The sequence below is a fragment of the Agelaius tricolor genome, unplaced genomic scaffold (assembly GCF_023055355.1).
Source record: "Agelaius tricolor isolate 1412-34295 unplaced genomic scaffold, bAgeTri1.0.p SCAF_50, whole genome shotgun sequence".
In the NCBI taxonomy this organism is placed as follows: Eukaryota; Metazoa; Chordata; class Aves; order Passeriformes; family Icteridae; genus Agelaius; species Agelaius tricolor.
Genome location: NW_027269310.1, coordinates 2,705,120 through 2,718,765, shown reverse-complemented (window position 1 = coordinate 2,718,765; position 13,646 = coordinate 2,705,120). Strand labels below are relative to the sequence as shown.

Below are 13,646 nucleotides of genomic sequence, written 5' to 3'. Positions count from 1 at the left end.
TGAACCATTTGGGAAAAATACGGGGATACAAAACCAAAACTATCACAAAGTATTACAAAGTATAAAAACACACTACAACACACCACCCAGATCTGGTGCCTGCTGCACAAGTGCCCAGATCCGGAAATTTCCCAGTGCTGGCACAGCCCAAGTCCAGCAATTTGCTGGCACAGAAATCCAAAATCCAGCAATTTCCTGATGCCAATACAGGCGCCCAGACCTGGTGTTTGCTTCCACTGCCAGTGCTCACATCTGGATATTTCCCTGTTCTGGCAGAGCCAAGTCCAGCAATTTTCTGGCAAAGAAAGCCAAAATCTGGCAATTCCCTGCTACCGTCATTGGCAATGCCAAGATCCGGTGTTTGCTGGCACCACCAGTGCCCAGATGCGGGAATTTCCCGGTGCCGGCACAGCCCGAGTCGAGGAATTTTCTGGTAAAGAAAGCCAAAACCTTGCAAACACCTGGTGCTGGCCCCACCCAGATCTGGTGTTTGCTGGCACTGCCAGTGCTCAGATCCAGCAGTTTCCCAGTGGCAGCACAGCCCAAGTCCAGCAGTTTGCTGGCACAGAAAGACAAAACTCGGCAATTTTCTGGTGACAGCACCGGCACCACCCAGATCTGCGGTGAGCTGGCACTGCCAGTGCCCAGATCTGGCAATTTCCCTGTGCCAGCACAGCCCAAATGCAGCAATTGTCTGGCAAAGAAAGCCAAAACCCGGCACCTCCCAGGTCTGGTGTGTTGGGGTTGGTTTAAAAGAAGAAGGAGACCTTGGCTTAAGGCCGTGGGAAAACCCTCTTTAGTTGGGGTCAGCAGGAGCTCCCGCCCATAATCCTCTTGTTCAATTATGCAGATTGTTACTAGAAAGTTCTGAGTTCTCTTTGCTACCATTGGTTACATTTTACTGCAAAAATTGTAATATTCATAATCCTTCCTTCCTCTTGGATCCTTCCCTCAGATCCCACCTTAACCCCTCCCCATATATAAATGTATAAATATCCCTGCAGGACCCTGGGCCCAGGCTTTTTTCTGCTTTGCTCTGTGTACTGTGCACGCCGTCCTGTTTGTTGTGTTTGCCTGCATTAAAGTTCTGTTTCCAGACAAGCAGATGAAAGCAGTCTCTGTCTGTAAAGTGGCCAGAGCTGGTTCTCAGGGAAACCACTGGCCAATGGTCCGGACGAGGACCAGAAGGTTTCACTGGTGTTTGCTGGCACCGCCAGTGCCCAGATCTGGAAATTTCCCTATTCTGACACAGCCCAAGGGCAGCAATTTGCTGGCACAGAAATCCAAAACCCGGCCACTTTCTGCTACTGGCTCTGGCACTGCCCACATCTTGTTTTTGCTGTGCCAGTACCCAGATTTGGAAATTTCCCGGTGCCAGCAGAGCCCAAATCCGGCAGATTTCTGTCGCTGCCAACGACACCACCCAGATCTGGTGTTTGCTGGCAGCGCCAGCGCCCAGATCTGAAAACTTCCTGGTGCCAGCACAGCCCAAGTCCAGTGATTTGCTGGCACAGAAAGCCAAAAGTTGGAAATTTCCAGGTTCTGGCTCCAGCACCATCCAGATCTGGTGTTTGCTGGCAGCGCCAGTGCCCAGATTTGGAAATTTCCTGATGCCTTCACAGCCCAGGTCCAGCAATTTGGTTTTAGCTAGCTTAGGCAGAGAAGTTCCTGGGACTGGGACTTTCCTTTTTCTTGGAACTGTTTAAACCTGCTCTGGACTGAAAACCCAGAAAAACACCAGAAGCTCACACCTGTGGCCCACCGAGGTCTGGGACGCTGCACTCCAGCACCAGAGGGACTTAGAAGAGACCGAGTGAGCCAACTACACCCCACAAAAAGGACTTTCTGAATTTGCCATCCCTTCAGCACTGTCAGAGGTTTTATTTAATATTATTCATTTTTCATGCTTGTGAATACTTTACTTGATAAATAAACTGGGGTTTTATTACTTTTCCCAAGGGAACTCTTTTTCTGAACTAGTAGGAGGAGAGGCCACTGGAACTTGATTTCTAGACGGACCCCTTTTGGAGGTTTCCTCCCAAAATTTGCCCTAAACCAGCACAAACAGTCACAATGGAAACTTCACCAGTGGCACAACACCCCAGCCCACCAGGAAAAGAAAGGACACGTAAAGTTCTCCAAACATTTGTCCTGCTTTGCTGCAAAAGTCCTGCTGCAGACACTGTGCAGTGTGGAAAGCCAAGAGAAGCTGCAGCTGGTGGCAAATCTTGGGACAGAAGCTTGACCTTGTTCTCCAGGAGAGATTCTTGGCAAGAGCAGACAGGAGAAGATTCCTGGAAACCTGGAACAGCTTTCCAGAAGAGAAATGTAAATGAAAGAAACAATCCAAGATGTTTTCCTCTATTTATTTCTATGCTCCCCTTTTCCATGTGGCACTACTTCTCCATCCCAGTAATTCCAGATGCACTGCACCTCTAAGATCAGTGGCTTAGTGATTTTTAGACACTCTAAAATACCATGAGGCACACACAGTTTTGCTTCCCCTGTTTTTACTGGAAGGCAACACTGGAGATGTAAGTGCAGTGCTGGGCTCAGGTAGGAATCCTAGCCCAAGGGAAGGTGTCCCGCCAGTGTTTGCCCCTCAGCCAGGCCAATGCAGAGCAGCAAGCGAGGGGATTGCTGTGCCAGTGTGCAGGAGTCAGGGCTCTGCACCTGGGCTCAAGGCTGCAAAGTTCCCGTGTTTGGACAGACTCAGGGGCTGTGCCCGGGGCGCGCGGGGCTCGAACGTGGGGCTCGTGGGGCGAGCGGGGAACGAACACGGGGACGAACGGCCCCGGTGCTTCAGTTGCAGCGGCGGCAGCGGCGGCAGCAGCAGCGGCGGCAGCAGCGGCAGCAGCAGCGGCGGCAGAAGCAAAACAGATAGCCTAGAACGATCTTTATCGTTCTCTCTTTCTTGGTCTTTCTCTCTTTCTGTCTCTGTGTCTCCCTTTCCCGCTGTCGGGCACCCTTCTCCCGGGGTCCCTTGCCCGGCGTCCCTCTCCTCTCCCCGCCTCCCTCTCGTGTCCCCGCCTCCCTCTCCCCCTGCCGGGCCGGGCCATGCCCCCGGCCCGCCCCCGGCCCCGGGCGGGGCTGCCCCGTGCCCGGCCCCGCCCGTCCCGCCGCGGTCTCGCCTCCGCCCGGCTCTGGCCCTACTGGCGGTGGCGCTGCTGGGCGGGCATCAGTGCCGTGTGCGGGGGCGGCATCGCCGCCCTTCGCCTCCGCCTGGCCCGAGCCCGGCCCCGGCCCCGAGGCAGGCTCCAGCCCCGAGCCCGGCCCCGGCCCCGGCTCCTGCCGGGGCCCGCGGAGGACACAGGCGGCGCGGCCGCTGCCGCCGCCTCCGCTGCGGCTTCCCCGGCCCGAGCTCCGCCGCTCGGCAGCGCGGCCGCCGGCCCCGAGCCTCCCGTGCCGCGTTGCGAGGAGCGAAGGCCTGGGCATGGCCGGCCCGGGGCGGCTGAGGGGCGCTCGGGGGCCGTTGCTGGCCCCGGGCCGAGCGCTGACAGCCGCGTCCCTCCCGCAGGGACGGCGCACGAGGCCCTGCAGGAGCGCTACCGCCTGGGTTCGCTGCTGGGGCGCGGAGGATTCGGCAGCGTCTTCGCGGCCACGCGGCTCTCGGACGGCGCCCCGGTGAGCGGCGGGGCCGGCGGCGGGCGCAGGACGAGGGGGCGGAGGAGGAGGAGGAGAAGGAGGAGGATGGGGCTGGGCAGGGCGGGCGGCGAGCTGAGGCCGCCGCTGTCCTTGGCTTGCAGGTGGCCATCAAGAGGGTGCCACGGAACCGCGTGCGGCACTGGGGCGAGCTGGTGAGTGAGCGGGGCCAGCGGCAGCAGCCGGGGCTGCCGGGCGGGGATGAGCCGAGGCCCGGCACGGTGGAAGCCGCCAGGACGCCTCGAGGGGGAGCGGGCGTGGGCGCAGCGCAGGGCGCAGAGCATCCCGGGCTGGCTCAGGGCTTCCCCAGGCCTGGCACGGCATCGGCCCCACTGAGGGCATCGTGCTCCTCCCGCAGCCCGACGGCAGCAGGGCCCCGCTGGAGATCGTGCTGCAGGCCAAGGTGTCCACTGGCTTCCCCGGCGTGGTGCAGCTCCTGGAGTGGTTTGAGCTGCCCAACCACATCGTGATGGTGATGGAGCGGCCAGAGCGGTGTCAGGACCTGCATCGTGTCATTCGGGCACGGCGGTTCGTGCCCGAGGAGGTGGCGCGGGAGCTGTTCCGCCAGGTGCTGGAGGCCGTGCGGCACTGCACCAGCTGCGGGGTCCTGCACCGCGACATCAAGCCAGAGAACATCGTGCTTGACCTGGCCACCGGGCAGGCCAAACTGATTGACTTTGGCTGTGGCACCTACCTGCAAGAGACAGCCTACACTCACTTTGCAGGTGAGCCCACGTAAGGGTGTACTCCTGGTCCCGGGATCTCATGGCCCAACATCTCCCAGCCCAAGCTGGCTGTGGCAGCGGGGATTCTCCCTTTTGCTGCCAGTCAGGGGACTGAGTCTTCAGCTGAGTTGCTTTAGAGCGGGGCTGGGTGGGGAGCCATCTTCCAGCCCTGCTGGCAGCCTTTGCCAGCCACTCTGCCCAGGACTGGGGCTGGGCTGGGGCAGCCAGCCCGACCAAAACCCCCGTGGGTGGGGGTAGCAGAGAGGGGGGTGGAACCTGTGCCCCAGCCAGTTTGGTGTGCAGGGGAGAGGAAGGGCTTGGACTGCTCCACTCGCCCTGTTTGCCTTTGCTTCCTAATATTTTTGGGGCAATGCAGACAGGGAGGATAAGGGCATGTTTTCCCCAGCACAGAGAGGGTTTTTCCTTTGCTTGTCATGGTCAGGCTTAGCCAGGGCTTCCTCTGCCCTCTTCTGACACCAGTGGCTTCTTTTCCAAGCCTTAGTTTGTGCACAAGTCCCAGGTGCTGGCGAGAGGGCAGTGGTCACCCTGTGTGCCACTGATGCAGCCCCCGCAGGCCCAGGGATGCTGGGGCCAGGCTCTGGGAGCAGCAGCATCCCCCTGCTGAACTCCATCTGTATTCCATAGGAACACCATCCTACAGCCCCCCGGAATGGAACGACTTTGGCTGGTACCATGGCGAGGCAGCAACGATCTGGTCCCTGGGCATCCTGCTGCACCAGATGGTCTGCGGGGAGCACCCTTTCAGGAGGGGCCGGAACCTCAGCTGGGGCCAGCTCCCGCTGCCACAAGGGCTCTCTCAAGGTGGATCCTCTTCTCTGGGCATGGGGGGAATCCCAGTGCTGGGAGCCAGCAGCGGGCTCGTGAGCATCCCGCTCTGGCAGCTGCTGAGGAGGTGGCACATGTCCTGCTCTCCTCCAAAACAGGGAATTGATGGGAAAGTTTAGGCCCAGCCCTGAGCGCATCCACCAAGGCCTGGGCATGGCAATAGTGGGGCAAAGCAGACAGGAGCCTTCTCTGGCTGACCGGCAGTTTCTGCTTTCTCTGCCCAGAGTGCAAAGATCTGATCAGGTGGTGTTTATCCGTGAACTCCTTGGAAAGACCCACATTAGAAGACCTGTTCTGTGATCCTTGGGTGCAGGATATTCCTTGGCCGTAGAAGAAGGGAGAGAGCCACAGGCACACTTTGATGCAGGGCCCTGGTAAGTTGCAGCTCCACACATGCCTTGGCAATCAGAAGCAAAGGAACCCAGACCTTTTTGTGCTGCCTGTGTCACAGCAGGGGGGTCATGGGATGGGCACACGCAGCCCTTGTGCTGCAGCTGAGCTGCTCTGCCCAGCACTGGTGGCCGCCATCCAAGCTGGTTTTGCTTGTGCTGGTTCCCTGACAGCTGGGGCCCTGGGCAGAGCCCTGAGAGCCTGGTCTCCCCCCAGGGAAGGAGAAGGAGCCCCTGGAGAAGCTGTACCGGGTGGGGATGCTGCTGCTGCTGCTGCTGCTGCTGCTGCTTCTGCTGCTGCTGGAGACAGCCAGGATGGCACCAAGGATGAGAAGCTCTTCCTCAGCCTGGCCACTGGAGGCTGAAGGTGATGGACTTTGATTCTGGCACCTTCTTCAAAGCCAAACTCCACAGGGAATTTGCAGGTGAGTCCCCACCCGGGGAAATGCTGCCAGATTTGGGCATGGCCCAGCCTGGCTGGGAAGCAAAGGTTCCCCCTGTGCTGGGGCAGATGCAACTCATTCTTCAGTCGCTGTCCAGCTGCTTCTGGCAGGGCTGGGGCATGGGCTGTGCTGGGTACGAAATGGGAGTGGGCTCCTGGCCCTGCCAACAGCTCCCAGCAGCCACCGTGGCCTGGGCTGGGGCTGGGGCTGGGGCAGCCAGCCCGACACAAGCAAAGCCCCATGGTGGGAGCAGAGGTGGGACTCCAGAAGCTGTGCAGGGGCTGCTTTGCTCTGCAGGCAAGGAAGGGCTGGGCTGCTGCACTGCCCTTGTTTGCTTTGGGATGACCGTGATTTTGGGGGACAGTGCAGGGTGGAAGTGAGAAACTGTGGGCTTCCCTCAGCCATGGCTGGGTTTTTCCCTACCATGTAGGAGTTGGGCCTTCCTCAAGGCCCTGACAGAGATAAGAGTTTTTCCCGTTTTTCTTGTTTTCCCTTTTTGTCTGTAATCTCTTTTCAAGAATGTGTTGTTTGTTTTTCCAGAGGAAGCGTTCCAGGTGGTCCAGTGTGGATGGGGAAGTGCTTGGGAGCAGCTGTGGCGTGGATGGGCGGTGGCCTTGGAGAAGGCTGAGGCCATGGTTTGGGAGCAGCTTTTCTTGCAGCCGTGGCTGGCGTGAGGTGGGTCCCTGTGTGCTTGGCAGGGTGGGATCAGAGCTTTTGGGAGATGGCAGCGAGCACAGGAGCATCCTGCTCTGGGCAGCTGCTGAGGGCTGGATGTGCCGTGGCTGGCTGCAGGCTGGGCACATGTCCTGCCCTCCTGCTCTGCTGCCAAAGGCAGCAGGGATGGGCAGCTCTGGGCACAGCTCTGGGCACAGCCAGCATGGCCTGGGCACCGCAGGCCTTGGCACAAGGGCACAGGAGCCCTCAGCTGACGGGCACTTTCTGCTTTCTCTCCTTGCAGCCGGGCTCTGCGGCTGCTGAGGCTGCTCTGGGCTCTGCCAGGGCTCTGCTGGGCTCAGCCCTGGGCCCAGCTGGGCTGGCTCTGCCCTCACATTGCTCTGACAGCTTTGCATCAGATGAGCCCCTTGCGAGCACAGCGGCTGAGCTTTCTGCTTTGGCAGCTGAGTGAGACTCTGCTGCAGGCCCAGAGATTGCAGCTGGGGACACACATCCAATTGGCAAGAACCCAAACCCTCCACAGTCCCAGCTGAACGCCTGGATCTGCACAGGGTGTTTGTCTGTCCCATTCCTCCTTATTGATTGGCTGGAATTGTGCAATTGCACTTTCTTCCTTCTCTAGAAGTGCCTGAGTGGGCCAAAGCTGGCGAGTGGGCCATGTTCCTGAGGCAGTGCAGTCTGGAGCTGATGGATGGAGAATTGCCCTTCTGCACTGCCAAACCAGAGCAAAAAGCCCTAAGTGGCACTTGGTGTCTCTAAGAAATCCCTGACAGTTTCAAAGGGAATGTGCAGCTCCTTGCCAGGCTGGGAAGGAAGGGCATCTTCTAAAGGATTTGGGCTTTGACAGAGTTTCCATTCCCAGTCCTGCTTGGAGCTGGAAGGGCACAAAGCAATTTCCTCTTGCTTTGAGCACAATTTCAAATGGCAATGTTGGAAACAAAGCCCAAAATCTTTTAAAAGGCTGCTGGGATAAGTAAGATGGATCCATGCCATCAGTACATTTACAATGTAAATAACTGAGTTCCCCTTTAAAAAAGATCATTTACCTCTTAATGCAAAGTTTCAGAAGTTTTTCACTAACACTTGGGTTTTGTTTTCATCTTTCACATTTTATATAGTTTTTTTCTTTTTCCTTTTTTTCCTTTAAATAGAAAACATGTCCTACAGAAGGAATGTCCTTTGCTCCTGGTTCCTGTGTTGAGCAGCTCCCTTCCTGCTGGCTGAGCTGCTCAGGCAGAGCCCGGCAGCTCCTGGCCCTGCAGGGCTGAGGCTTTTCCCCGTTGCTGGGCACAGACTGATGGAGCAGCACTGCTGAACACGGGCACACACAGAGGGCCCAGCAGCAGCTGCCTTTGGCCACCTGAGGCTCCAAGGCCCAACCTCTGAGCAGCCAAGGCTGGAAGAGACTGGCAGCATCTGATCCCTGACTCTGGGCCAGGGCTGCACAAATGACCCCACAGCAGCAGCAGCAGCAGCAGCAGCAGATGGAGCTGACTTTCAGCACAGCCCCTGCCCCTGTTCCCTCCCGTGTGCAGCGGTGTCACAGCAGCCTGAGGCACCTGGGAGCCCCCAGTGCCAGCAGGGACTTGAGATGGCAGCCCTGGGCTCCTGGAGGCTGTGCAAGGAACGGAGCTGGGCACTCCCTGTCCATGGGGAGCTTCCAGATGGAAAAGGCTGCTGTGCCCAGGCAGCTCCAAGGGCACAGAAAGGAGGCTCTGGAGCACTGGATCTGTGCCAGTGCCACAGTCCTGGGCAGCAGCCAGCCAGCCCTGGGGGAACAGAGGGCACAGCAAGAGGGACAGAAGCAGGCAAGGGCAGAGACTGGGAAGAGCCAGAGCCAGGAGCAGGAACAGCTGCTCCATTGCACTCTTGGAGAAAGCTCTTGGCTGCTTCAAAGCGCTGAAAGGCGTGAAGGGCAGAGAGGAGGCCACAGCAAACAATGCTCCTGTTTGCACAGCCTCCCCTCTGCGTGTCCCAGAAGGAATTGGATGGACTGGATTCGTCTCTCCGAGTGCTCTCGTTCAGCATGAGCAGCTCAGCACCAGCAGCTGAAGGAGCTGAAGCCTCAGGCCACAGGAGCTGGGCAAGAGGGAACTTCTGGAGCAAAGTAATGCTGCTGAAATAGCCCCAGCTGAATGCAGCGGATCTCATCATGGAATCACAGAATCCTTTCTGTTGGAAAAGCCCTCTGAGCTCACCCAGTGCAGCCGCTCAGCCAGCAGTGCCAAGCCCAGCACTAAAGCCCGTCCCTGAAGTGCCAAGGCCTGGACAGCAGCCCTGAGTGAGGCCTGGACAGCAGGCCCTGAGCCCAAGGTGGCCTCTGGATGAACCTTCCAAGCAAAGGTTATCTTTGTATCTGCTCCCTGCTGAGATATGCATGGTCATTAGCACTGTGATAGATGTAGCCACTCCTTAGTGAAACATGGATGGCCCTTTGTGTATTTAGAAGCCAGAGAAGGCCATGAAATCTGACATCTGGCCTTGTGTGGGGCTGAAGGATCAAAGTCAGCTGCCTTGGCTCCTCCTTGAGGCCTGGCCAGGCTTTGGGAGGGAGCCAAGAGGAGGATGAAAGCAGATGTTGGCACACTAGCAGTGCTGTCAGTTTGTTCATGCAGCACTGCCAGAGCTGGGCCCTCTCCCAGCGGGCTTGGAGCCTCAGCTGGGGCTGGAGGCACCTGCAGGAATTGCCAGTGCCCAGGAGTGGCTCTGCAGCCCTTGGCTGTGACAGCTTCCCCAGCTGCTGTGTGCATCTGGGGGATGGGAAAGGCTGAGGGGAAATGCTGCTGCATCTTCCCTAATCACTGCAGGCAATCTTTGGTGGGGATGATTGGGTGCATTGCTGAGCTGCTCCTTTTGTGATTCTTTGCTGCTCTGAACTGCAGGAAATGACACTGATTCCTTCAGCTGGAGTCTGTGTCTTTGGTGCTGACTTTGCCCACTGGTCAAACCAAACTGGCCCAGTCTGGCCAGATCCCAACCAAATGTCACTTGTTCAATGTCAATGTGAGGCATCAGTGCCATCAGAAATTCCCAGATGGGAAGCCCTTCCCTGGAGTTCCCTGGCTCTGCAGTGGGCTGAGGTGGGAGCCCCGTGGGAGCAGTGGGGCAGTGGGGTAAAAGAAGCTGCAGCCCTGGATGTCTTCAAATGCATCCAAAAACTGCACATGGAAAAGGAAAAGGACTTGTGGGTTTGGGCAGACAAAGATGAATTTGTTAAGAGTCCAATGGAAACAGCACCTTCAGAAGGAACAATTATTGTTGGAATGCTCCCACATGGAGCAAGAGCAGAAGGTTTTAATCTTGAGCTCAGCTGCATTTGTACCAGTGAAATATCAATATACTAAATAACTATATCTATTTATTGTATAATAAGACCTTAATATACTTATATATAGTTGTGTATTTATATATATATATTATATATATATGTCTGTATTTATCTGTCTATATGTATATCAATATGTATATCTACATATGAAATAATAATAATGTGAAATAGTGCTGACAATACTAATTTGGTAGCTTTGGCTGCTCAGGGATGTAACTCTAAATACCCTACAGAACAGGATTGGCCAGGACCCTACTGTCAGTGGTCAACTTTGTGAGTTTGTATACAATGTAAAAAGGAGGAAGGGAGGAAATTGGCTATTTTCCCAGGGTTTGGTGATACTGTGATGCAGAGTGCTTTGTCTGTTGCTAGGAAAAATACAGTGATGAAGCCTGCAGGGTTTTTCATGTCCCAGACTATGCACAAGCTGCAGGATTGGTTGAACGGGTGAAGGGGTTGTTAAAAGAGCAGTTGAAAAAATGAGGAGATGGGAACCTTTGCCCATGGAGAACCCATCTCCCAGATGTGCTCCATGCCCTGAACAATGGCCCACGGGGGAAATGGAAACCCCTGGCTGTGCACGGCTGCCCCCAATTTGCAAATCCAACCATGGGCAGTGAGACTTGGACTGCCTGGGAAATTGTTCTGGCTGTGATGGCCCCTGGCAGGGCCAGCCCAGAGGCTGCAGGGCTGGGCCTTCATGCATTGGAATTAATGAGGATGAATTCAAAGCAAATGAGAGCCATCAATACTGAAACAGGAATTCAGATTCCTCCAGGACACTTTGCTTTGGTAACTGCTCCCTTGGAGCTTGGCCTTGCAAAGTGTTCATGTCATGGCAGGAGGAATCGATGCAGAATATCCAGGAGAAATTACAGTAATTCTGTGAAACAATAGTGACCAGGATTGGATTATTCAACCCCATGGCAGGGTAGCACAATTATTGATATTGCAATTTTAGGAACGATTGTGAAAAAAGGAGCTCCAGCTCCAATCACCACCATTTGTGGAGATAAAGGGTTTGGATGCAGCAGTCCTAATAATGGAGCCATAGCGTGGGTCCAGAGGCCAAATGGCCCTCCCGAGGCAGCTGAAGGAGCAGCTCCTGGGAAAGACAACTCTGAGTCCTGAAAGCTGGGCAGGAACAATGGGAATGTGTCCCTGCAGCCAGGGATTGTGTGTGAGAAACAAGTAGATGTGACAGGATATTGTTTTACACATGCTGCCAGACCAAATCTCCCTGTTTGCCCCAAGGGCCCCTTTGGCAAATGCTCTGATCCATGGGGCTCCATGGGAAGGCTGCTGTGACACTGAGGGACTTGCACAGGAATTGCATCCAGGAGCCTGGGTGCCCCTCAGGGACTGGGACCCGGCCCCTTCCAGCCAGAGGGGAAAGGGCCCCCCAAGCCTTGTTAGCCCCAGACAACATGGTAAAGCTGAACAGCAAAGGGCCTGGGGGCATTATTCTGGAATTATAAAGGTGCCAGCTCCATGGACAACAGAATTCTTGTTCCTAACTCCAAGGAGATTGAGAAAAAAGAATGAAGAACGGTGTCACCGAAGTACTACTGATGTCTGTAAGGTGTACCTTGATAGTCAGCCAGAATCTTTGTCTGCCACAAACACCTCTAGTGTTTGACCAAGGGGTTAGTCATCAAAATGTAATGATGAGTTCTGATGGATTGCTGAGCTTCTTTTGTAATTCTTTGCTAATGATGATGTGCTTTGCTGAGCTTATCCTTTTGTAATTCTTTGCAGCTGTGCATGATATAAATGCCACAATTCCTTCAGTTGGTGTCTGTGTCTTTGGTAGTGACCCTGCCCACTGGTGAAACAGGGCCCCCTCTTGCCTAAGTGTTCCCTGGGAAGGCAAAAAGCCTCCCTCCAAAATTCCCCCCTTGCTCCTTGTTCCCCCCCTTCATAGCCTGAGCATGATGTGCTCTGGTCTGGGCTGTGCCCGGGGTCAGTTGGGGTCACCTGTCCTGGCTGTGCCCCCTGCCCAGCTCCCCCGCAGCCCCAGCCCCTCCCCAGCGTGGCTGGACGAGGGGCAGGACAGGCCTTGGCTGTGCTGCAGCTCAGCAAGAACAAAACCATCTCTGCGTGCTCAGCGCTGTGCTCAGCACCCGGCCCAGCAGTGTCTCAGTGCCAGGGGCTGTGCCCTCAGTGCCTGCCAGGGCTTTCCATGGCAACTGCCAGGCCAGGTGCCCCAGGTGTCCCCCCCAGTGCCGCTTGCCATGGAAACAGTGCCCAGCCCTGCCCCTTTCTGTCTGGCTGACCTGGCCTTTGGCCCTGGCAGTGCCCTTGGCTGCTGGTTCCTGGTGCCTGAGCGGCCAGCGCGGCACAGGGCAGGTGGCCATGGCACAGCCCCCAGCAAGGGATCCCCTCTGGCTCTGGGCACTGACACCAGCCCTGAGCAAGGGGCCCAGGGCAGCTTTCCATGCCCACCAACCATCACAAGGCTTTTGCCCAGAAAAAGGTACTTGGACATCCATAACTCTTTGTTCTTATTGTCTCTTATTCTCCTAAATCCTAATTGTCCTAAGTTTTATTACTTTAATTATATTACTGTTTTATAAAACAATTTAATTGTTTTATAGCAATTTTTAAAAAGTTTAAAAACAAGTGATTGGTGTTTTTCACACAGTGCCCAACACACAACATCCCATGTACTGATGTTTCTGGGGGAGCCATTTACAACACCGCGGGGTCACAGGATGTGAAAAACGCCAATCACTTGTTTTTTAAATTTTTAAAAGTTTCATAGTAATAAAATGGTTAGAAAAAGAGCAATATAATTCGAGTAATAATAACTTGGCAAATTTGGATTAGTACAATATGAGACAATACAAACAAAGAGTTACGGATATCTGGGTACCTTTTTCTGGGCAAAATAAGCCTGAAAAAAGACAAACTTTAAGAGAGGATTAACCCTTAAAGACAATAACCTGTTGCATATTCATACACCTCATACATGATGCATAAATTCCATTCAAACCAAGGAGTCTGTTCAGTGTCGACTTCTTCCTCTGAATCCTGACGGCATCTTCAGGGCTGAGCAGGCAGGAAGAAGTTCGTTTCCTCTGATAGGAAAGCAATAAATTCTCTTTCTCTGAAAGATTTAGGTGTCCTGTGGCTGCTATCTCGCTGCAAGTCCTTTCTTAAAAAAAAAAGTATCTCACATAGCATAGTTTTTATTTTAACATTATGTTATAACCTAAAACTAGATTTAACACAGTACTTAAGAAAATTAATACAGCATAACTTTCTGACATAACACATATAATATTCATTTGAATATTTGCGAAAAGCCAATCATAAAATACGCATTTTTCCCACAGGAGGACTGGGCTCCCCCATTTATTCCCTGTACAGGCGGGACCCCTCTTCCCCTCAGACCTCTCCCGCCTTCCCCGCGACGGCCAAAGTCCCGCTGTGCTGCCCCCGGCCGGCGACCACGGCGACATCGCCAACCCGCCCGGGCCCCCGGGCTGCCCCGAGACCTCTCTGGCGTCCACGGGCGACGAGCAAGCCCCGCCGATGGCCCCGATGGTGCCGATGGCCCCGCCGATGGCCCCGATGGTGCCGATGGCCCCGCCGA

The 13,646-nt window shown here is 55.2% G+C and overlaps 1 protein-coding gene across 1 annotated transcript; it reads left to right on the top strand.

Annotated features, from left to right (window-relative positions):
• Positions 1-3,039: 3,039 nt before the first annotated feature.
• On the top strand, positions 3,040-5,544 carry LOC139604403 (serine/threonine-protein kinase pim-1-like; the record flags this gene model as incomplete). The annotated part of the gene is made up of 5 exons (XM_071455569.1): positions 3,040-3,624; positions 3,747-3,797; positions 4,001-4,367; positions 5,013-5,189; positions 5,438-5,544. Coding segments are annotated over 5 exons (1,287 nt in total), but the record flags the coding sequence as incomplete, so codon positions are not given.
• Between the last annotated feature and the right edge of the window lie 8,102 nt (positions 5,545-13,646).